The following is a 23,686-nucleotide window of genomic DNA, read 5'->3' on the forward strand; positions in this document are numbered from 1 at the left end:
GGACTGGGTTTGGTGTATTGTATCTGGCGAAGGAGGCCAAGGAGGGAGGAATTTATAAACCATTAAACCCCAGTAAGATTATTTAAATGTTTTTGCAATTACTGAAAATAGAACAGAAAAAATAACAATCAATTGAAATTTATGAAAGAAGTAAGGGCTTTGAGTAAGGGTCCAAAATACTGGACTGGCAAAAAACACATGACACATTTTTTTTTTTTCCTCCTCCAGGGTTATTGCTGGGCTCGGTGCCTGCACCATGAATCCACCGCTCCTGGAGGCCATTTTTTTTCCCCCTTTTGTTGCCCTTGTTGTAGCTTCGTTGTGGTTATTATTATTGCCCTTGTTGACGCAATTCGTTGTTGGATAGGACAGAGAGAAATGGAGAGAGGAGGGGAAGACAGAGAAGGGGAGAGAAAGATAGACACCTGCAGACCTGCTTCACCGCCTGTGAAGCGACTCCCCTGCAGGTGGGGAGCCGGGGGCTCGAACCGGGATCCTTACGCTGGTCCCTGCGCTTTGCGCCACATGCGCTTAACCCACTGCGCCACCGCCCTACCCCCAACATGACACATTTTTACATAGAAAAACAGAAGAGCAGGGGAGATAGCATAATGGTTATGCAAAAAAGATTCTCATGCTTGCAGCTTCAGGGTCCCATGTTCAATCCCCTGCATTACCAAAAACTAATGTGGTGCTCTGGTATAAAATAATAATTATATAAGAAAAAGAAAATACTTGACGATTTTTTTCTTTTTTAGAGGTTTTTTTTAAAATCTTTATTTATTTATTGGATACAGACAGCCAGAAATTTAGAGGGAAGGGGTGATAGGAAGGGGTAGAGATAGAGAGACACCTGTAGCCCTGATTCACCACTCTCAAAGCTTTCCCCTTGCAGGTGGGGACCAGGGGCTCAAACCCTGGTTCTTGCGCACTGTAACGTGTGCGCTCAACCAGGTGCACCACCACCTGGCCCCCATGATGACTTTTCCAACAACCCAAAAGATATTGGTCGAGGATGAAAAATGGTTCAGTGATAGAACACATGCCTCACAGTGAGTTCCTGGGCCGACCCCACAAGGAAGACAATAACAAAGAAAATTATCACAAATGACAGGGTAATGATCTGTTCTCTTTTGTTCTCTCTCTGGCACACACACTAAAAAAAAAAAGAGACTAAATTACTAAAAAGAAAAATGTCTTTTGAATACAAGGAAAAAAACAGAAGAAAAAAGCAAGCTTGAGTGAGGCACAATTCTTAACACAAGACAAACTATTTTTCAAAGGCTCAATGAAGAATTCTGTAGTCATACTGTGAAACTGCCAAGATTAATCATGTGAGTTATTTTCAGCACAGATGGAGAAACTATAAAAATATACATACTTTTCACAAAACCTCAAAAGCTAGATATAGAACCTGTCCCATGAAGTAGGGCAGATGTACACATGTATCCATAAATTAGGACAAAATATATACATTAAAGCAAAAGTGCACAAGTTTACAGTGAGTCAATAAATGAAGCAAGCAAGTAGAAAGACCTAAAAAGACACCTTAAAGTACCTAATGAAATAGTTCCTACTTAATCCTAGATACCCTCCTCACCTACTTCCTATTACACTTTCCTCACTCACTCCAAAGCTAACCTTATCTAAGTAAGGACTACAAAAGCTGAATAAGGGTAAGAGATTGGCATACTTTAATGATGACTCTTTAGTCACTATCAGGCCACCCCATCAGCTGGGGCCCTGTTCAGGGAGTCCTTGGAATTCCCATACAAACACGATGAGCCTAGACCTCGAATAGATCTCTCTCCCCATTAAAACTGGTCATCTCCATCAGGAACAACATAATGGACCCCTTTGGGGACCCCCATAGGACCTTGCCTTTAATGTGATTCTGAAACTGGTGCAACTCAGAATGTTCCTACTGATGACCACAGAATGCAAGTTCGGACCTACAGGGATGTAGAGGTTACATAGACTCCCACAATGAACATGGGCCCCAGGTAACATCAAATCGATGGGGTTTACAGTCAACAATATTTATACACTTTTCCCATATTGGGAGCTACTGTCTTCCCTGATCCCTTTTTCCAGCCATGACATCATCTCCCCAGACTTTTCCCCTCTCTAATTCCCCTTCTCCTCTCGATTTTTGTCTCTATTCAATAAGTAAATAAAGAAAACATAGAAAGAGAGAAACATAGAAAGAAGGAAGAAAGGTCAGAGAAATCAAATTATTTGTTAAAAAAAAAAAAAAACAGCAGGGGCCAGGCAGTAGTGGTAGCACAGGAGGTTAAGCATACATGCATAAGGATCCTGGTTCGAGGCCCCAGCTCCCTACCTCCAGGGGATCGCTTCACAAGTGATGAAGCAAGTCTGTAGGTGTCTTTCTCTTCCCCTCCTCTCTCAGTTTCTCTCCAACAACAACAGCAGCAATAACAACATTTTTTTTTAAATATTTATTTTATTTATTTATTCCCTTTTGTTGCCCTTGTTTTATTGTTGTAGTTATTATTGTTGTTGTCGTTGTTGGATAGGACAGAGAGAAATGGAGAGAGGAGGGGAAGACAGAGAGGAGGAGAGAAAGATAGACACCTGCAGACCTGCTTCACCGCCTGTGAAGCGACTCCCCTGCAGGTGGGGAGCCGGGGTTCGAACCGGGATCCTTATGCCGGTCCTTGTGCTTTGCGCCACCTGCGCTTAACCCGCTGTGCTACAGCCCGACTCCCCAATAACAACATTTTAATAACAACAAAAATGGGAAAAAATAGCTTCCAGAAGCAAGCAGTGGATTTGTAGTGCAGGCACCGAGCTCCAGAGATAACCCTGGAGGCTAAAAAAAAAAAAAAAGATAAATTTGAATAAAAATATAGTAAACAGATTTTTATTTTTTACAATCCATTCGCTAGGTTAACTGTAGCTGAATGTGCACTTAACCCTCTTTAGTCAAGTGGTTTTATTTTTATCAAAACAAGTTGCTTCCCTCCCTTATGTTTATAATCAAATTAAAGAACTTGGCTGGTTAGGTGAGAGTGACCTTATATTTCCTACACAAAAACAATGCTGACACATATGCACATATAAAGAGAATAACTTGATAGGATGTTTATTTCCTAGAACTGATACTTCTTTCAATTAATTCACATATCTCTGCTGACTGGTCAGTTATAAGCCAGCTATCACTTCAAGAAACACAAATTACGTTCTTCCTCTCTATCTGCAACATGTGTTCATTACCCCAGTGCTGTCAGGTTAACAGCATGTCAGGTCAGTGTCAGGCTGTATCAAGTCCTCCCTCTTTCCTCCTCTCAGTACCAGGGCATGAAACCAGTGCATTCTGCATTCGCTATACCATCACTGAGCATCCTCCCCAGGCTGATTTGCTCATTCTTTATTTCAGAGACAGAAAGAGAGACAAAGGAGAGGGGGAGGTATTACAACACTGCTCCATCATAGAGGGAAATCCCTAAAGTTCCCTACCCTGATGCTCTTTATGGTGCTCTAATAGGGTGGGTGCTGGGTTCAAATCCAGGACCTCCACATGGTAAGATGTACACCCTTACCAACTGGGTTGTCTTCTAGCCCAAATCTAAATTGTGACCTTAATTACTAGATGTATAACCTTTGGTTTTAGCAACATAACGTCTGTTTGGTGCTCACTCCCTCTCTTTCTTTTTTTTTTTTTTAATTACCAGGGCACTGTTCATCTTTGACTTACGGGGGGGGGGGGGGGGGGTGTGCTGAACCTATGACCTCAGAGCCTCAGGTGTGAGACTTTGCATAAGCATTATGCTATCTCCTCGGCAGTAGTGTATGTTTCTTTTCTTTTTATTGTTGTAGTTATTATTGCTGTTGTTGTTGGATAGGACAGAGAGAAATGGAGAGAGGAGGGGGAGACAGAGAGGGGGAGAGAAAAACAGACACCTGCAGACCTGCTTCACTGCCTGTGAAGCGACTCCCCTGCAGATGGGGAGCCAGGGGATCGAACCGGGATCCTTTCGCCGGTCCTTGCTCTTCGAGCCACATTCACTTAACCCGCTGTGCTACTGCTGACTCGAGCCACATTCACTTAACCCGCTGTGCTACTGCTGACTCCCAGTAGTGTATGTTTCTAAGAATACAAAGTAACCCAAATGTTATAATGTTGTGTCACTAGTCTCTATCTTTGCCTACTCTCATCCCCCTGAAAGTCTCATCCTCATGAAACTCTTTCTACCCAGCAATATTCATATTACCTACTCCTCATGACTTCATTTCTTTTATTTTTTTATTTCTTTATTGGGGAATTAATGTTTTACATTTGACAGTAAATACAATAGTTTGTACATGCATAACATTTCCCAATTTTCTATATAACAATACAACCCCCAGTAGGTCTTCTGGCATCCTTTTTGGACCTGTATTCTCCCCCCAACCCCACCCCCAAGAGTCTTTTACTTTGGTGCAGTATGCACCAAAGTTCTACTTGTGTTTTCTCTTCTGATTCATGACTTCATTTCTACAGAAACCATCTTACCACTTAACTGCCAACTCCTGAAGAAAATTTACATTAGTAATAGTCCTAAAAAGATTTAGAGATCTAGTAAAGATGAGGTTTGGGCAAAGGCCTTGCCTGCTCCCAGTGTGGCAAAGAAACATTCTTGAACATGCTAAACAGCTGCTACTTTGCCAGCACAGACGCCTCTATAATTTCAGTCTCAATGGGCAGTGAACTGGAGTCAGATCAAACCTCAAAACAGCAAAGTACACTTAGAAGTTAAGAGCCAGGCTGGGGAGAAAGAATAATGGTTATGCAAAGCAACTTTCATGCCTCAGGCTCTGAGTTCCCGGTTCAGTTCCCAGCACCATTATAAGCAAGGGATGAGCACTGCTCTGGTCTCCTTTTTGTTTCTTTGTCTCTGTGTGTCTCTCTCATTAAAATAAATAAATAAAATATTTTTAAAGAATCATTCTATATAGAACCTTGGAGTATGGATAGACCCTGCCAACACCCCATATCCAATGGAGAAGCAACTACAGAAGCCAGAAGTTCTACCTTCTACACTCCAAAAACAATCTTGATCCATACTCTTAGTGGGGGAAAAGTGATAAGAGGAAGAGGATAAGAAGGCTCTGAACTCCAGCTCCATCCATCAGGACTCGGAGATAGAGGAGGAAAAAGGGAGGGACATTTGAATGTAGTAACATGCAGTAACAGGGTTATGTGTGACTTGGAGAAGGAAAAAACTGGACGTGGGAGAAGAGGGGAGCAATCATGTACAAATGTAGACAGTTGTAGAGGTGATGGTTAACCCATGTCTGCAATGCTGGGAGAACTGCTGTGGCTTGCAATGGAGGGATTGACGATTCAGAACTCTGGTGGTGGGAATGATGTGGGGATTATACCCCTGTTGACATGTGATTTTTTTTTTTTTATATTTATTTCCTTTTTGTTGCCCTTGTTGTTTTTATTGTTGTTGTAGTTATTGTTGTTGTGACATGTAATTTTCTAAATTAATACTAAATCACACCCCAGAATCCAGTGGTGGCTCACTGCTGGGGGGAAAAATACTAAATCACTAATAAAATTAAAAACAAACAAAAAAAGAATCATTCTATCATTTTCATTTAACAAAATCATCTGTATTGCACCAAAGCAAAGGATTCTAGGGGAGGAGAAAAGAGGGGTAAAGAAGATATTGGAACCCTGGTGCCTGATGGTGGAAAAGTACCTAAATTGGTGGTGAGAGTGCTTTGAAGACACCTATCTCAGGGTGATAAAAACAAACAAACAAACAAAACAACTTTGTGGTCTGGGGGTTATACAAAGAGACTCTCACCACTAAGCCTGAGCTCCGAAGTTCCAGGTTCTATCTCCCCCCACCCCCACCCCCACATCACCATAAGCCAGAGCTGAGCAGTGCTCTGGTAAAAAAAAAAAAAACTTTGGGGGAGTCAGGCGGTAGCAAGTTAAACACAGGTGGCGCAAAGCGCAAGGACCAGCATAGGGATCCCGGTTCCAGCCCCCAGCTCCCCACCTGCAGGGGAGTCGCTTCACAAGGGGTGACACAGGTCTGCAGATGTCTACCTTTCTCTCCCCCTGTCTTCCCCTCCTCTCTCCATTTCTCTCTGTCTTATCCAACAATGATGACATCAACAACAACAACAATGAAAAACAAGAAGGGCAACAAAAGGGAAAAAAAGTAAATAAATATAAAAAAATTGTTTTTAACTTTGGGAGTCGGGCAGTAGCGCAGCGTGGTTAAGTGCAGGTGGGGCAAAGCGCAAGGACCCATCACTTCACAAGCCGTGAAGTAAGTCTGCAGGTGTCTTTCTCGCCCCCTCTGTCTTAACCCTCCTCTCTCCACTTCTCTCTGTCCTATCCAACAATGAAGACATCAATAGCAACAATAATAACTACTACAATAATAAAAAACAAACAAGGGCAAATAAATAAAACTTTGGGTGCCCAAGTGTACACATTACAGTGTTCAAGGACCCAGGTTCAAGTCCCTGGTCCATACTGCAGGGAGAAAGCTTCATGAGTGGTGAAGCAAGGCTGCAGGTGCCTGCCTCTTTCCCTCTCTATGTTCCCTCTGTCAACCTCCCTATCCGAAATTTCTACCTCTAATAAATAAATAATAATAAATAAATAAAAATTTTTTAATTGCATCATATCGGGGCCAGGTGGTGGTGCACCTGGTTGAGTGCACATGTTACAGTGCTTAAGGGCCCAAGTTCAAGCCCCCGGCCCCCACCTGTAGGTGGAAAGTTTTGTAAGTGGTGAAGGGGGGCTGTAAGTGTCTCTTCTTCCCTATCACACCCTTCCCTTCTTGATTTCTGGCTGTCTCTATCCATCAAATAAATACAGACAATACAAAAAAAAGTTTTTAAAAATTGCATCATGTAAACAACTATACTATAAAACATTCTCTCCCCTGTTAATAAAATGATTTGGGGGTTGGAGGGATGTGGCAATAAAAGGCTCTGGAAATCGTAAAGGGGGGGAATCATCTGCTGATGCCTTTGGTTTGCTTTTCTTTTAAATATTTATTTATTCCCTTTTTGTTGCCCTTGGTTTTTTTTGTTCTAGTTATTATTGTTATTGATGTCATCGTTGTTGGAGAGAGGAGGGGAAGACAGAGAGGAGGAGAGAAAAATAGACATCTGCAGACCTGCTTCACTGCTTGTGAAGGGACTCCCCTACAGGTGGGGAGCCGGAGGCTGGAACCGGGATCCTTATGCCGGTCCTTGCGCTTTGCGCCCACCTCCCTCGGTTTGCCTTTTTTTTTTTTAATTTATTTAACTTTTAAAATTTTTTCCCTTTTGTTGTTGTTATTGTTGTCGTTGTTGTTAGAACTGAGAGAAGTCTAGAAGGGAAGAGAAGACAGAGAGGGGGCGAGAAAGACAGACACCAGGATCCTGATAACGGTCCATGAGCTTTCCCCCATGTGCACTAAACCCGCTGCGCTACCGTCCGGCTCCTGCCTTTGGTTTGCTTTTAAGGTAGAAACTTGCAAAGCAACTGTCAATGCTATAACAATAAAATTAATTTCAATATTTAAAAATTAGAAGCCAAGAAACAGATATATAGACATCCGCCACAAATTAGATAACATCTAAATATGGTCACTTATTATTTTACATTCCTGTTAACTATTTTTTTAATTGACATTGTATTATAACATTGTTTCAGGTGTGCAACACTGAAAATCACATGTATATGTGTTATAGTAGAGAAGTCCACCACTGAAGTCCACTTCTATGCTCACAAGTTTGTCCCCTTTGTCCTGATTCAGTTATCCTCTCTACCCCGTCCTTTCTGGTAAACTATCAGTAATTGGTCGTATAGTCCAAAAATTCACTTCTGTTTTATTTTTTTAACATTTATTTATTCCCATTTGTTGCCCTTGTTTTATTGTTGTAGTTATTATTGTTGTTGTTATTGATGTCGTCGTTATTGGATAGGACAGAGAGAAATCGAGAGAGGAGGGGAAGACAGAGAGGGGGAGAGAAAGACACCTGCAGTCCCGCTTCACCGCCTGTGAAGTGACTTCCCTGCAGGTGGGGAGCCGGGGGCTCCAACCAGGATCCTTATGCCCGTCCTTGCGCTTCACGCCATGCATGCTTAACCTGCTGCACTACCCCCCCCCACTCCCTTCTGTTTTATTTAGTACATCTGCTTGTTTTCTCTGTGTGTTATATACTAGTGAAATCACATGACATTTTTCTTTTTTATGATTTTTATACTTTATTTTATTTGATAGAATAAAGAAAAATTGAGACGGGTTGAGTATACATGTTAGAGTGTACAAGGACCGGGATTTGAGCCCTGGGTCCCCACTTGCAGGGGGAGAACTTTGCAAGTGGTGAAGCAGGGCTGAAGTGTCTCTCTTTGTCCTCTGTCGGGCTAGTGCTGCCGGCGGGAGAGAGACGACCAGGGACTCCTGGCTGAGTGGTATGCAGTTCAGTCTTTATTCATGTGGAATGCAGCGCAATCTAAGATATCTCTAATCACAATCTTGTCCTTATATATCCTGAGGCGGAAAAGTCAGTTCCGAAGAGGTCCGAAGAGGATGTAGGTAAGATAGGGGGTGGGGAGAAGGAAAAAGCATGCAAAACAGTGAGGATTAAACCAATGCCCTGGAGGCAGGGCAGTGCTTAGTTAACAGTGTAAACAGAATACAGTGTTAAGCAGTGGGGATTAAACCAATGAAACAGAAGGGGTCTTAGAAGCAAAATTTAGAAGCATACCAACAGTCCTCTTTATTTTATTTTATATTTTTTTTTATTTTAAAGATTTTATTTATTTATGAGAAAGATAGGAGGAGAGAGAAAGAACCAGACATCACTCTGGCAGATATGCTGCTGGGGATCAAACTCGGGACCTCATGCTTGAGAGTCCAAGGCTTTATCACTGCACCACCTCCCTGACCACTCTTTCTCCTTCTCTATCACCCTATTCCCTCTCGATTTCTGGATGTCTCTATCCAATAAATAAATAAACAGAATAAAAAAATTGTTTTAGGGGAGTCGGGCTGTAGCGCAGCGGGTTAAGCGCAGGTGGCACAAAGCACAAGGACTGGCATAAGGATCCCAGTTCGAACCCCGGCTCCCCACCTGCAGGGGAGTTGCTTCACAGGCAGTGAAGCAGGTCTGCAGGTGTCTATCTTTCTCTCCTCCTCTCTGGCTCCCCACCTCTCTCCATTTCTCTCTGTCCTATCCAACAATGATGACAACAACAATAATAACTACAACAATACAACAACAAGGGCAACAAAAGGGAATAAATAAAATAAATATTTTTTTTAAAAATTGTTTTAAAAAGGAAGTGAGGGGTAACTAAGGGATTATTTCATTCATATGTGAACTACAGAGAATTGAAATATGAACTTAAAAAAAGAATATATATTCTTTATATATGTGTGTGTATATACATATACATATACATATACATATACATATACATATACATATACATATACATATACATATACATATACATCCACTGGTCCTTGCACTTCACTCCCAGCAAACTGAAGGCAACTCTGGTGCTGTGGTTTCTTTCCCTGCCTCTTTGCCTCTACCTGGAAATAAATAAATTGACCGAGGTGCAAAATCACCCCTGGCTAAGTACCATTATGCAAATGGAAGCATGGCATAGAACATTGTCAAATCACTTGTGTGAAATAAATTAGTGCCTGATGTTAACTATTTCTTTTTCTGCCTCCCTGTCTCATTACGGTGGTGCTATGGATAGAGCCTCAGGAAATCAAAAGCCTCAGGAATGAAAGTCTTTTGCATAATCATTATGCTATCTTTCCTGCCCCATATTACTTTCTTTTAAAAAAAAAAAAAAGGTTTTAATATTTATTTATTCCCTTTTGTTGCCCTTGTTGTTTCATTGTTGTAGTTACTGATGTTGTTGTTGTTGGATAGGACAGAGAGAAATGGAGAGAAATGGACAGAGAGGGGAGAGAGAAAGATAGACACCTGCAGACCTGCTTTACCGCTTGTGAAGCGACTCCCCTGCAGGTGGGGAACAGGGGGCTCAAACCAGGATCGTTACACCGGTCCTTGTGCTTTGCACCACCTGCGCTTAACCAGCTGTGCAAGCACCCAACTTCTTGGTGAAGGTGGTTCACTTTCTAACAAAGTCCCAGAACCTAGATATAGACCAGGTCCCCTGAGATAGAGCATATGCTCACACATATCCATAAACTGGGGCAAAATATATACCTGAAAGCAAAAGTACACAATAGTCCATAGTGAGTACCCCCCCCAACACTTCATCTGCACTACTCCAGCCTTTAGGTCCTTAATTGTTCAACAGTTTGTTTGGCTTTGTATGTTAACTCTCTTTTCAGCCACCAGGTTCCAGATGCCAGCTGGATGCCAACCAGACTTCCTTGGACAGACAACCCCACCAATGTGTTCTGGAGCTCCGTTTCCCCAGAGCCCCACCCTACTAGGGAAAGTGAGAGGTAGACCGGGGAGTATGGATTGAACAGTCAACACCCATGTTCAGCAGGGAAGTAATTACAGAAGCCAGACCTTCCACCTTCTGCATCCCACAATGACCTTGGGTCCATATTCCCAGAGGAATAAAGAATGAGAAAGCTATCAGGAGAAGGGATGGGATATAGAGATCTGATGGTAGGAATTGTCTGGAGTTGTACCTCTCCTATCCTATGGTTTTATTAATGTCTCCTTTTTTAAATAAATAAATAAATAAATAAAAATACATCTCGGTGAGGGTAAATAACATAATGATTATGCAAAGAGACTCTCGTATCTCAGGCTCTAAAATCTCAGGTTTAATTCTCCACACCACACCACCATAAACCAGAGCTGAGCAGTGCTCTGGTTAAAAAAAAGTCTAATGGGAAAGATAATCATATAAACAGTGAATCATAAAACAAAAAAGAATATAATAATTCTTTCTGCAAAAACCTACCACTGCTATGGAATGAAGTGTATCTTTATACCATTCATGTGTCCTTGGAAATTGAGTATATGTCAATCCCAATATAATTACACTTAAAGATAGAGTTTTCAGAAGCTAACTAATGTTAAATGAGTCCATAGAGGTGTGGTCCTAGTTGGAGAGCACTGGTAACCTTGTTAAGTCTCTCTCCATATGCACACAGCAAGGGAAAAGGGAAAAGAACATCTGGGGGCATTCCCTAAGAAGGTGTCTGTAGGCAGAAGTTGAAAAACAAGATCAGAAGAGAAAACACATAGCAGAACTTAGAATGAAGTTGGTGTATTGAATCAAAGTAAAAGACTCTGGGGGGGGCGGGGGTTCAGGTCCTGGAATGTGATGACAAAGGACCCAGTGGGGGTTGTATTGTTAAATGGAAAACTGGGAAATGCCATGCATGTATAAACTATTATATTTACTGTCAACTGTAAAACATTAATCCCCTAATAAAGGAGAGAGAAAGAAAGAAAGAGAGGAAGGAAGGAAAGAAGGAAGGAAGGAAGGAAGAAGGTTATGCAAATAATGGTTATGCAAAGAGACTCTCATGCCTGAGGCTCCAAAGTCCCAGGTTCAATCCCCTGCACCACCATAAACCAGAGCTGAGCAGTGCTCTGGTTAAAAAAATAATAATAAAAATAAATAATAAAATAGAAAGAAAGAAAGAAAGAAAGAAAAAGAGAGAGAGAGAAAGAAAGAAAGAAAGAAAGAAAGAAAGAAAGAAAGAAAGAGCGGGCCTGTAAATTAGGAAGACCTCACTAGAGCCTGACCACACAGGCACTCTGAGATCATTATTCTCCATAGCTGTAAGAAAATCACTACTTTTTTGTTGTTGTTGCTGTTATTGATGTCATTGTTGGATAGGACAGAGAGAAATGGAGGAGGGGAAGACAGAGAGGGGAGAGAAAGAGACACCTGCAGACCTGCTTCACCGCCTGTGAAGCTACTCCCCTGCAGGTGGGGAGCTGGGGGCTCGAACCTGGATCTTTACTCCGGGCCTTGCACTTTGCGCCACATGCACTTAACCTGCTGCGCTACCGCCCGACTCCCCCAAGAAAATCACTACTTATTTTTTTTGTTCCTCCAGGGTTATTGCTGGGCTCGGTGCCTGCACCATGAATCCACCTCTCCTGGAGGCCATTTTTCCCCCTTTTTGTTGCCCTAGTTGTTGCAGCCTCCTTGCGGTTATTATTGCCATTGTTGACGTTGCTTTGTTGTTGGATAGGACAGAGAGAAATGGAGAGAGGAGGGGAAGACAGAGAGAGAGGGGGAGAGAAAGATAGACACTGCAGACCTGTTTCACCGCCTGTGAAGCGACTCCCCTGCAGGTGGGGAGCCGGGGGCTCGAACCGGGATCCTTACACCGGTCCCTGCGCTTTGCGCCACGTGCGCTTAACTCACTCCGCCACCGCCCGGCCCCGAAAATCACTACTTTTTAAATATTTAATGTTACTATTATTCTTACCAACTTTTTGAGATTTTATTATTTTTGATGAGAGAGAGAAAGTCGCAGACCAGTGCATTGCTCAGCTCTGGTTTCAAAATCCATATATTTCATGATAGTGCTACAGATTGAACCTGGTACTTCAGAGCCTCAGGCATAAAAATCTTTTGCAATAATTATTATGCTAGCTCTTCAGCCCTGAAGAAAATCATATTTTGTTGTTTAAGCCACTTCATCTATAGAATTTTGTTAAGACAGTACAAGCAGATTAATACTTATGTCCACAACTGTAGACACTAGAGTAGGGATTAGATAAAAATCTGCCTTCGGGAGTCGGGCAGTAGCGCATCTGGTTAAGCGCAGAAGGACTGGTGTATGGATCCTGGTTCAAGCCCCCAGCTCCCCACCTGCAGGAATAGCTTCACAAGCAATGGAGTAGGTCAGCAGGTGTCTATCTTTCTCTCTCCCTCTCTATCTTTCCCTCCTTTCTCCATTTCTCTCCGTCCTACTGTTGTCCAACAACAACAACAATAATGACAACAAGGGCAATATAAGGGAATAAAAAATTAAAAAAAAAAAAAAGATCTGCCCTCATGGACCACAATGTCCAGTAGGTGAGAGAAGCAGAGTACAATGTGGTAAATGCTTTATTGGAAGCAAGGGAAGAGGATTTAGACAAACCTGACTCTACCTCATCACTCTGAAGTACTCCAGAAAACATCATGGACTACTGGTGTAGCTGGAAATTCCAAAAGCAAAACACTGGAGAGAGCACGTTAAGTTCTACTCACCGTAAACAACTAACTTAAGTGTTGCTGGAATGCAGAATGGGGAAGACAGAGTAGTAGAAAATGCTGCTGAGAATGGAAGCAGGAGCCAAATGATGGATGTGCCATGATAAGGAGTGTGAGCCTCATTCTGTGGGCCACAAGGAACCACTGAAGAATTTTAAGTAGAGGAATAAAATAGATTTGTATTTTAGAAAAGCACTCTGGCAGAGTATGAAAAAGAGATTGGGGAGGGAGAGAAGAGAGGCATTGTGCTAGTTAGAAAGTAACTGAAATAACAGAGAAAAATAATGAAAGGACAAAGTGAGACAAAGAAGAAGGGAGTGGGTGATAGAAATGCACATGGGTCAGTGAAACTATTGAAGTCACACCAAAAATGTAATATTGATCCTTGTACAAGTTACTTAACCTCCTTGAATTTTAGTTCACTCATCTGCATGATGGAGATAGGAAAAATTATCAAAGGTCAATGTGAAAGTTGAAAATAATAACTTTTGGGACAGGGAGATAGCATAATGATTATACAAAAAAAACTTTCATGGGAGTCAGGTGGTAGCACAGTGGGTTAAACACACGTGGTACAAAGTGCAAGGACCGGCTGAAGGATCCCAGTTCGAGCCCCTGGCTCCCCACCTGCGGGGGGGGGGGGGGGGTTGCTTTGCAATCAGTGAAGCAGGTCTGCAGTTGTCTATCTTTCTCTCCCCCTCTCTGTCTTCCCCTCCTCTCTCCATTTCTCTCTGTCCTATCTAACAATGACGACATCAATAACAATAACTATAACAATAAAACAACAAGGGCAACACAGGGGAAAATAAATAAATAAATAAATAAAATATTTTTTAAAAAACTTTTTAAAAAAAGACAAGATTAGTTGTCCAGGAGGTGGTGCAGTGGATAAAGCATTGGACTCTCAAACATGAGGTCCTAAGTTCCATCCCTGGCAGCAACAGCACCACAATGATGCTGGTTCTTTCTTTCCTCCTATCTTTCAAATGAATGAATGAATGAATAAAAATTTAAAAAGACAGGAGGATTATGTTGGGGGACTGAGCAGTGGCACACTCGGTTAAGCACACACAGTACTAAGCACAAGAACTCACACAAGGATCTGAATATGAGGCCATGGCTCCCCACCTGCAGGGGAGTCATTTCACAGGCGGTGAAGCAGGTCTGCAGGTGTGTGTGTCTGTCTGTCTGTCTATCTGTCTGCCTGCCTATCTATCCATCTGTCTATCTCCTCCTCCCTCAATTTCTCTCTGTCCTATTCAATAAAATGGAAAAAATGGCCTCCAGGAGCAGTGGATTCATAGTGCAGGCACTGAGCTCCAGCGATAACCCTGGAGGCGAAAGAATTAAATTAAATAAATAAATAAACAAAACAGACAGTGTTATCTTAATGTCTAGTTGGGTGCTCCAGTGAAAGAATGCATGAAAGTTAAAGGAATAATCAAAAACTAAAGGTCACCTTGCATTTTGTGACTTATGTAATGGTATAAGTGGTAATATTGATAACTTTAAGAACAACTTTGGAAAGAAAAGTTCCATGACATAAGTAAATAAAATTCTATGGACACATGTAGAAACTACTAGCTAGAGGCATGAGGAATGACGGGGGACTTGTGATGAACTGAAAAAAGTAAGAAATCGAGAGGTGGGGCCAGACAGTGGCTCACCTAGTAAAGTGCACATACTACCATGTGCAAGGACCTAGGTTCAAGTCCCCAGACCCCATCTGGGAGAGGGTGTTTCACAATAGGTAAAGTAGTGCTACAGGTGTCTTTCTTTCCCCTCTAAATTTCCCCCTTACCTCTCGATTTCTGTATGTATTCAAAAATAAATAAGTAAAATCTTTTTCAAAAGAAACCAAGAAGTATAAAGACATCCAAGGACAATGTCAACTGAACCATATCCATTTTGTTCTAGGACAGCAATGGCTTGTTCTCAGGCCACAGGAAAGATGGTGTGGTAATTACACCAGGGGAAGACTACTAACTGCTGAAAATATGGAAGAGTTGGAGTAAGAAAGATTGGAAGTGATCAAAACAATAAGCATTTATTATAATGATGCAATGAATTGTTTACAATTCTGAACTAGAGATGTGCTATATATACAGCAAATATGAAAACTGAAATAAATGTGCAAATGAAGTCATCAAACCACTTTGGAAATTTTAGCACAGAACGAACGTTTTATGCCTCAGAGGATAAGCCTTGTTAAAGGTCTCTTTCACCACTTACTTAAAATTTTTTAGGGGGGGCCCCAATATTAACAATTATGAAAATATAAAATTAACACAGGCTAGGGGGTGGGGTATATAGCATAAAGGTTATACAAACAGATTCTCACATTCCTGAGGCTCCAAAGTCCAAGGTTCAATCCCCACACCACCATAAACCAGAACTGAGTTGTATCTATTTGGTAGTGGCAGAGAAAGAAAGAAAGAAAGAAAGAAAGAAAGAAAGAAAGAAAGAAAGAAAGAAAGAAAGAAAGAAAGAAAGAATGGAAGAAAGAGAGAGAAAATTAACACTGCAATACAATTACAATCTATATTCCTTCCTCAAATCTCATCAGTTGATATAATCATTAATTATATTTTTTATATAATTAATTTTCCCTTTTGTTGCCCTTGTTTTTTATTGTTGTTGTTATTGATATCATCGTTTTTTAGATAGGACAGAGAGAAATGGAGAGAGGAGGGGAAGACAGAGAGGGTGAGAGAAAGACAGACACCTGCAAACAGGTTTCACTGCTTGTGAAGCGACTGCCTGGCAGGTGGGGAGCCAGGGCTCGAACCCGGATCCTTACACTGGTCCTTGCGCTTTGCTCCACAAGCGCTTAACCCGCTGCGTTACCGCCCAACTCCCCAAATTACTATTTTACTGCTGTCTTTTCTCTGGTGTAGGATTCTGTGCAGAGATCCACACTGATGCTTCCATGTTTTCTTCAGTATGTGATAGTTCAGGTTTTTTCTTGTTTCATTACCTTGAGACTTTTTTTTGTTACACTAATAATAGTGTACTTTGTAGCCTGCTCTTTGATTCAGGTTGGCTACTGATTAAGATTAGATTAAGATACTTTTTTTTTTTTTTGCAAGACTATCAAAGCTGTGTCTCTTTCAGTGTATCTTATCAGGAAGTGTATGAGATGTAATTATGTCACCTGGTTAGGGTGGTGTCTTCTGGCTTCTCCATTGTAATTAAAACGTACTTTGTAATTAAAAATATCTTATTGGGGGGGGGGGTCGGGCGGTGGCGCAGTGGGTTAAGCGCAGGGACCGGCGTAAGGATCCCGGTTCGAGCCCCCAGCTCCCCACCTGCAGGGGAGTCGCTTCACAGGCGGTGAAGCAGGTCTGCAGGTGTCTATCTTTCTCTCCCCTTCTCTGTCTTCCCCTCCTCTCTCCATTTCTCTCTGTCCTATCCAACAACGAATTGCGTCAACAAGGGCAATAATAATAGCCACAACGAAGCTACAACAAGGGCAACAAAAGGGGGGAAAAATATATATATATCTTATGGGGACAGGAAAACAGCTCACTGAGAGCTGTTCACATACACACAGGCCAGGTTGAAAACTGGGCACCATAAGGGATGTCATGATCCCAGGGCAAGCTCCTGTGCCTTGGTTTCTACCTGAATGGAAAAGGGGCGGAGGAGATAGCATGATGGTTACACAACAGACTTTAATGCCTGAGGCTCTAAAGTCCCACATTCAACACCCCTGCTCTACCCCTACCCCCTCACCACCATAAATCAGAACTGAAAGCTACTTGGGTTAAGTGTGTGTGTGTGTGTGTGTGTGTGTGTGTGTGTGTGTGTGTGTCCAGATGATAGTATAACAGGTTAATTGCATACATTATGTGTGCAAGTTCAAGTTCCTGGTCCCCATCAGAAGGAGTAAAGCTTCACACGTGGTAAAGCAGTGCTGCAAACATCTGTCTCTCACTCTTACTCACCTTCCCCTCTCAAATTCTATATATAAATAAAAGTATATATATATATATATATATATATATATATATATATAATTAAGACAATCACCACACCCCCATAAACCAGAGCTGAGCAGTGCTTTGGAGAAAAAAATTGGAGGCCCAAATATATATAATTAAGAAAATAAATAAATAAATCAACTCAGTAATTGGGAAGTCATATGAGTGTGAGCTATTAACACAGCACTGAAAGAAACAACGGATCTGAGAGATAGTACCCAGCAGAGCTACAAGACGACCCAGGTTCAAATCCCTAGCATCACATAAAGAGGAAGTTTCACAAGAAGTGAAACAGTACTGTAGTGTATCTCCTTTCTGTCTGTCCATCTGTCTGTCTGCCTCTCTCTCTCTCTCTCTCTCTCTGTCACTCTCTGTCTCTCTATCTTAAGAAAAAAAAAGAGTTCACTGGAGCAGTGGACCAATGCGGGACTGAAGTCCCAAAGAAATCCTGGTGGCAAAAGTTAATTAAATAAAAATGAATCTTGTGGAGAAGGTACATTGTAAAAATATCCTATTTTCGGGAGTAGGGCAGTAGTGTAGCGGGTTAAGTGAACGTGGCGCGAAGCGAAAGGACTGGCGGCATAAGGATCCCAGTTCAAGTCCCGACCTGCAGGGGAGACGCTTCACAGGTGGTAAAGCAGGTCTGCAGGTGTCTCTCTTTCTCTCCCCCCTGTCTTCCCCTCCTCTCTCCATTTCTCTCTGTCCTATCCAACAATAGCAACAACAACAACAACAATAATAACCACAACAATGATAAAAACAAGGGCAACAAAAGGGGGGAAAATGGTCTCCAGGAGCAGTGGATTCATGGTGCAGGCACTGAGTCCCAGCAATAACTCTGGAGGCCAAAAAAAAAAAAAAAAAAAAAAAAAAAATCCTATGTTTTACCATACTTTCACTCATTAATTTAGTATCCATTGACTGGTTCTTGCCTACAGCAAGAATTGGAGGAATATTTCACTAAAAATTATTTTTACTTCCATCTTTCATTCTACATTTATTAACTGGAATGACAGTTGAAAAGAACTGTTTCTCAATGGTGCTGTGAACCTAACTCGACTCTAAAATGCACTTTATAATAAAAAAATAAAATAGAGGCCCCAGAGGTAGCTCAGTGGTAAAGCATAAGCCTTCCATTCATGACACCCTGGGTTCAACCCCCAAAGCCATCACAGACAGCACTAAGGATGAAAATGGGTGGATGGTGGAGTGTTGCTTTGATGTATTATCATCCCTCCCCCCCCCAAAAAAAAGCATTGAATTTAAAATCTGACAGCAGATTATGACACATGCAGGATGCCCTGAGCTCATTATTATTTATTAGAATAAAAATCATATATGCACGAGGTCCTGGTGCCACAAAGACAAACAAAAGAACAGTCCCTTCTCCCCTGTTTATATTAGTACGGTCTCAAACTGTTCATTTTAGTTTATAAATTCTGATCCAGTACCATCATTATTTTGTCTTAGCCCTGGCCAGTGAAAGAAGCTTCCTGTCGACTGTATCCTTCCTATCCACTTCCATAACATTCTTCAGCACTTTCTCATTTTCCAGTACCATTAAAGGTTCCAGGTTCATTTTGATTCCCCTGCCCCAGCTCTGAATCGATCATGTCTCCATTTAAGAATGCTATTTCAAAACTAAGATATAAGCAATAGTGTGTTCTTCACTACTGCACTGTCATTACTTCTAGATTTTCTCAGTAGAGTGCATTAGGAACCTAGTTCTCACTTGTACAATATTTTTACTTATTTGTTTAGTAAGTAAATATATATTTAAATAGAACTGCTAATAGCAATTCAGAACTGCTAACCCTTGCCTATAGGTAAAAGAAACTTACACTCTAAATACAGTATTTGTATATAATGTTTTTCATCCATTGGTTTTTTGTTTTTTGTTGCAGCTGGGCTGCACTGTTCTAGGCCAACTTTTTCAGAGAGAGACACAACACCAAAGCTTTAGTATGGTAGGAGGCAGATTCAGGCCTGTGTACAAGAACCAGCATGCATGACAAGGCAGACATACTACCCGAGAGAACTATTTTGCTAGCTCTCACTTTGTAGTTTTCAAAGTAACTTGGGCTATTTCTTTTCATCCTCCCCAACTCACTTTCAGTGTGATCATATTATGCATTTGTAATACAATTACTGGGTTGTTAGAAAAGTCACGAAACATTTTTGCATAGAAAAGCATGTCATAGATTCATGTTATTATCTATGTACATACGGGAGTTTTCTCCACATGCTGGATGGTTTGAAGGATTTATTTATATTTAGAATCACATGTTTGCTTTAATGCACATCTAATAAGAGTACTTTGCTTCTCTGACTAATGAATGCAAAGAAAACTCATTAACCCCTTGACAAAGAAACACAATGTTCCTGATAGTAATGAATCACTTCAAGACATTCCAGACATGTCCAGACACAAGACAATCCATACCCAGTGTTCTAAAATGAAAATATAACACAAAGTAGATAAAGAGATAGTAAGAAACAAACAAGAAAACTTTTATACAATCATTGCTTGTTACTGTAGCCTGTGTTTCCAAGATAGTTCAAGTGGAATGTGAAATAAAAACATGAGTAGACTTCCTGTTTCCTCCTGGGTCCTACGCCCTATTTCCTGCTTCTTTCAAATCTTAAAGATATAAGACTCATTACAGTGTCTGCAAATCCCCAACATAACTAATACTAATTCTACCAAGAATCTAAATGTTTATCTAATTTAAAAACACACATCACATGTATCTTTTATGCTAGGCACACTGTTAAAATTCCACACACATATCTATCTAACTAAAGGAGAGCTTTTTTTTTTTTTTTTTTTTTTTAAGATTTTACTTATTTTATTAATGAGAAACATAGGAGGAGAGAGAGAAAGAGCCAGACATCACTCTGGTACATGTGCTGCTAGGGATTGAACTCAGGACATCATGCTTGAGAGTCTAGTTCCTTAACCACTGTGCCACCTCCCAGACCACTAAAGGAGAGCTTTTTAAAAGATTCACTAACTGCTGTAGCTCAGTGATCTGCTTCTTTCCTATATTTGCAACACTACTGTGCCAGTAAAATCAAAATATGGTGGTAATGACAAGCTAACAGCAAAATTTTGTCAAGATCAATCTTCTATGGAAGTTATTTTTGGGGGCTGGATGGTAGCACACCTGGTTGAGCACACATGTTACAATGCACAAGGACCCAGGTTCAAGTCCCGGTCCCCACCCGCAGGGTGAAAGCTTTACAAGTAATGAAGCAGTGCTGCAGAAGTCTCTCTGTCTCTCTCCCTTTACCTCCCCTTACCCACCTCGATTTCTGGCTGTCTCTATCCAACAAATAAAGATATTTTAAAAAGAAGGAGAAGAAGCTATTTATCTGAGGTATCCATGACAAATAACATATTAGTTTGGAGGTATACAATATAATGATTCAATATCTATATATTGCAAGCTGACCAACCACAACAGATTTAGTTAACATCTGTCATCATACATACCTAACAAAAATTTCTTTTCTCGTGATAAAAACTTTTAATATCGGGAGTCCGGAGGTAGCTCAGCGGGTTAAGCGCAGGTGGCACAAACCGCAAGGACTGGCATAAGAATCCCGGTTCAAGCTCCCAGTTCCCCACCTGCATGGGCATCGCTTCACAAATGGTGAAGCAGGTCTGCAGGTGTCTTTCTCTCCCCCCTCTGTCTTTTCCTCCTTTCTCCACTTCTCTGTCCTATCCAACAATGACATCAATAACAACAACAATAAAACAACAAGGGCAACAAAAGGGAATAAATAAATATTTTTTTAAAATAAAAATAGGGAGTCAGGTGGTAGCAGAGCTGGTTATGCGCACGTGGCAAAGTGCAAGGACTGGCATAAGGATCCTGGTTAGAACCCCTGGCTCCCCACCTGCAGGGGAGTCGCTTCACAGGTGGTGAAACAGGTCTGCAGGTGTCTTTCTTTCTTTCTCTCCTCCTCTGTCCCTCCTCTCTCCATTTCTCTCTGTCCTCTCCAAAAACAACGACATCAAAAACAGTAATAACTACAAAAATTAAAACAAAAGCAACAAAAGGGAATAAATAAATATTTTTAAAAATTAATAATAAAAATAAATAACTTGATTTTTAAAAGAGAGATGATAATGCTTGAGTGGGTGTGCTCACAGACTCAACCACTACTACTACCAATCAGAGTATCACAGCAGCATTAAGCTTATGACACTATTCTCCCCATCTCTGCATAGCAAAAGGTACAGTCATGATAAAGTGAAATGCATAACCATCAACCTCTAGCCTGTACCTAACTCTAAATTGGATAACTTAGTCTGTCAATAATCTCAGACACAAAATTTTATTTATTCATTAATGTTTAACTTTATACAGTTTCCACTTCACACTGAGATCCAGTTAGAATGGATTAGTAAGCAATAGAAAACAATTTTAATTTGCTAAAAATACTGAACATCCATGCTCATATCCCAGAAAAATAGATCAGTGAAACTCCTATTCTGGTCTGTTTCTTAAATTTCTCTTGGGGGGGGGGGTGGTGGTGGCGCGGTGGTGCACCTGGTTAAATGCACTTAGTACTAAGTGCAAGGACCCAAGCAAGAATTTGGATTCAAGCCCTGACTCCCCAACTGCAGGGGTGACGCTCACAAATGGCGAAGCAGGTTTGCAAGTGTCTCTTTGTCTCTCTTCCTCTTTCCCCCACTCTATTTCACTCCATCCTATCAAATAAAGTGGAAAAAACGGCCACCAGGAGCAGTGGATTTGTAGTGCGGGCACCGAGCCTCAGTGATAACCCTGGAGGGGAAAAAAATTTTTTTTTTCTTTTAAATAATTTTTCTCTGTCCTATCAAATTAAAAATATAGTAAACATTAAAATTTTTGAAAAAACAAAGTCACATTTGTGAATTGACAAAAAGGCTCACCTGGACAGTGTGCTTTGTCATGCACATGACCCAGGTTGGAGCCCAACTCCATGGCACTGGAGGAAACTTCCATGCTGTGGTCTTTCCCTGTCTCTGTCACACACACACACACACAGTCTGCCTTGAGTGGTAAAGCCCCCGTGACAGCAACAACATAAAAAATTAACTTCTAGCCTCAACTGGTCTCATCTGAAAAGCTCCTTGGGTCTCAGGGAAGATATCAGTCCTAACCAACCGAATGACTGGCCTTAAGCCAATATTAGTTTAATGGAATCCTGGCAGCTCATTAGGCATCACAGCCTTTGCCTGAAAGAAAGTACCCATGAGCAAAACTGTGCCAACAATAGAACTCTTTACAAAATATATTCTTGAATTCTTTCTGCTGCATGTTCATTTTAGGCAACCAGTGCAATTTCAAACATTTTATTACATAATTCCAGAACAAAACTAAAATGAAAACAAACAGTCTTGAAACCATTAAGCAATAAGAATTAAACTGTTTTTATTTGGAAGGTGCAGGATTACTATGTTGAGACTACTAGGTTGTACATGATCCCTTAATCTGGTAGTTCAACAAATGTTTGTGCACTGTATGTATTAAAGATTAAAATCTGGTTTATTAACAAAAATTGAAATTCTTTTTTTTAATATTTATTTATTCCCTTTTGTTGCCCTTTTTTAAATTGTTGTAGTTATTATTGTTGTTGATGTTATTGTTGTTGGATAGGACAGAGAGAAATATAGAGAGGAGGGGAGACAGAACAGGAGTGAAAGATAGACACCTGCAAATCTGCTTCAACGCTTGTGAAGCAACCCCCCTGCAGATGGGGAGCCGGGGGCCCAAACCAGGATCCTTACAGCGGTCCTTGTGCTTTGCGGCATCTGCGCTTAACCCTCTGCACTACCACCCAACTCCCTTTTGTTGCTTTTAAATAAAACCCTACAATATTGTTCAATTCTATCAACTTGAAATGCTGCATAAGGATTTAACATTTTAGTGACTTATACCAAAGAAAACACTATGGTGATATATATATATATATATATATATATATATATATATATATATATATATATATATGGTTAGCAGTCCATATAGACGAAGCCATTTTAGTGAGCAGGCAAAATCTGAAGTGTTAGTGGTTTCAAGGTATCTCCAAAATTTCACTAATCGAACAAAATCAATTATATTTCTTATTTCAAAATACCTTTCCCTTGAAGATCTGGGAATTTCTTACTAGCATATTGTATTTGTATCTGCTACCAGAAGAAACTGCACCCACTGTAGTAAAAAAAAAAAATCTGCAATTGGGGAGTCAGGTGGTAGTGCAGCGGGTTAAGCGCAAGTGGCACAAAGAGCAAGGACTGGTGTAAGGATCCCGGTTCAAGCCCCCGGCTCCCCACCTGCAGGGGAGTCGCTTAACAAGCGGTGAAGGAGGTCTGCAAGTGTCTTTCCTCCTCTCTCAATTTCTCTCTATCCTATCCAACGACAACATCAATAATAACTATAAAAATAAAACAACAAAGGCAACAAAAGGGAATAAATAAATAAATTTTTTTAAATCTGCAATTGATCTTAAT

The 23,686-nt window shown here is 40.9% G+C and overlaps 1 protein-coding gene across 1 annotated transcript in view; it reads right to left on the minus strand.

Moving 5' to 3' along the window:
- Positions 1-19,375, minus strand: part of BMPR2 (bone morphogenetic protein receptor type 2) — a 123,701-nt gene extending 104,326 nt beyond the window's left edge. Inside the window, exons 1-2 of the mRNA XM_060193492.1 lie at positions 19,292-19,375; positions 13,196-13,322 (exon numbers count right to left, since the gene is read on the minus strand). Coding sequence (XP_060049475.1) covers positions 13,196-13,322; positions 19,292-19,375 — 211 coding nt within the window. The remainder of the gene's footprint in view (positions 1-13,195; positions 13,323-19,291) is intronic.
- Positions 19,376-23,686: the final 4,311 nt, after the last annotated feature.

Source organism: Erinaceus europaeus, chromosome 7 (genome assembly GCF_950295315.1).
Source record: "Erinaceus europaeus chromosome 7, mEriEur2.1, whole genome shotgun sequence".
NCBI lineage: Eukaryota > Metazoa > Chordata > Mammalia > Eulipotyphla > Erinaceidae > Erinaceus > Erinaceus europaeus.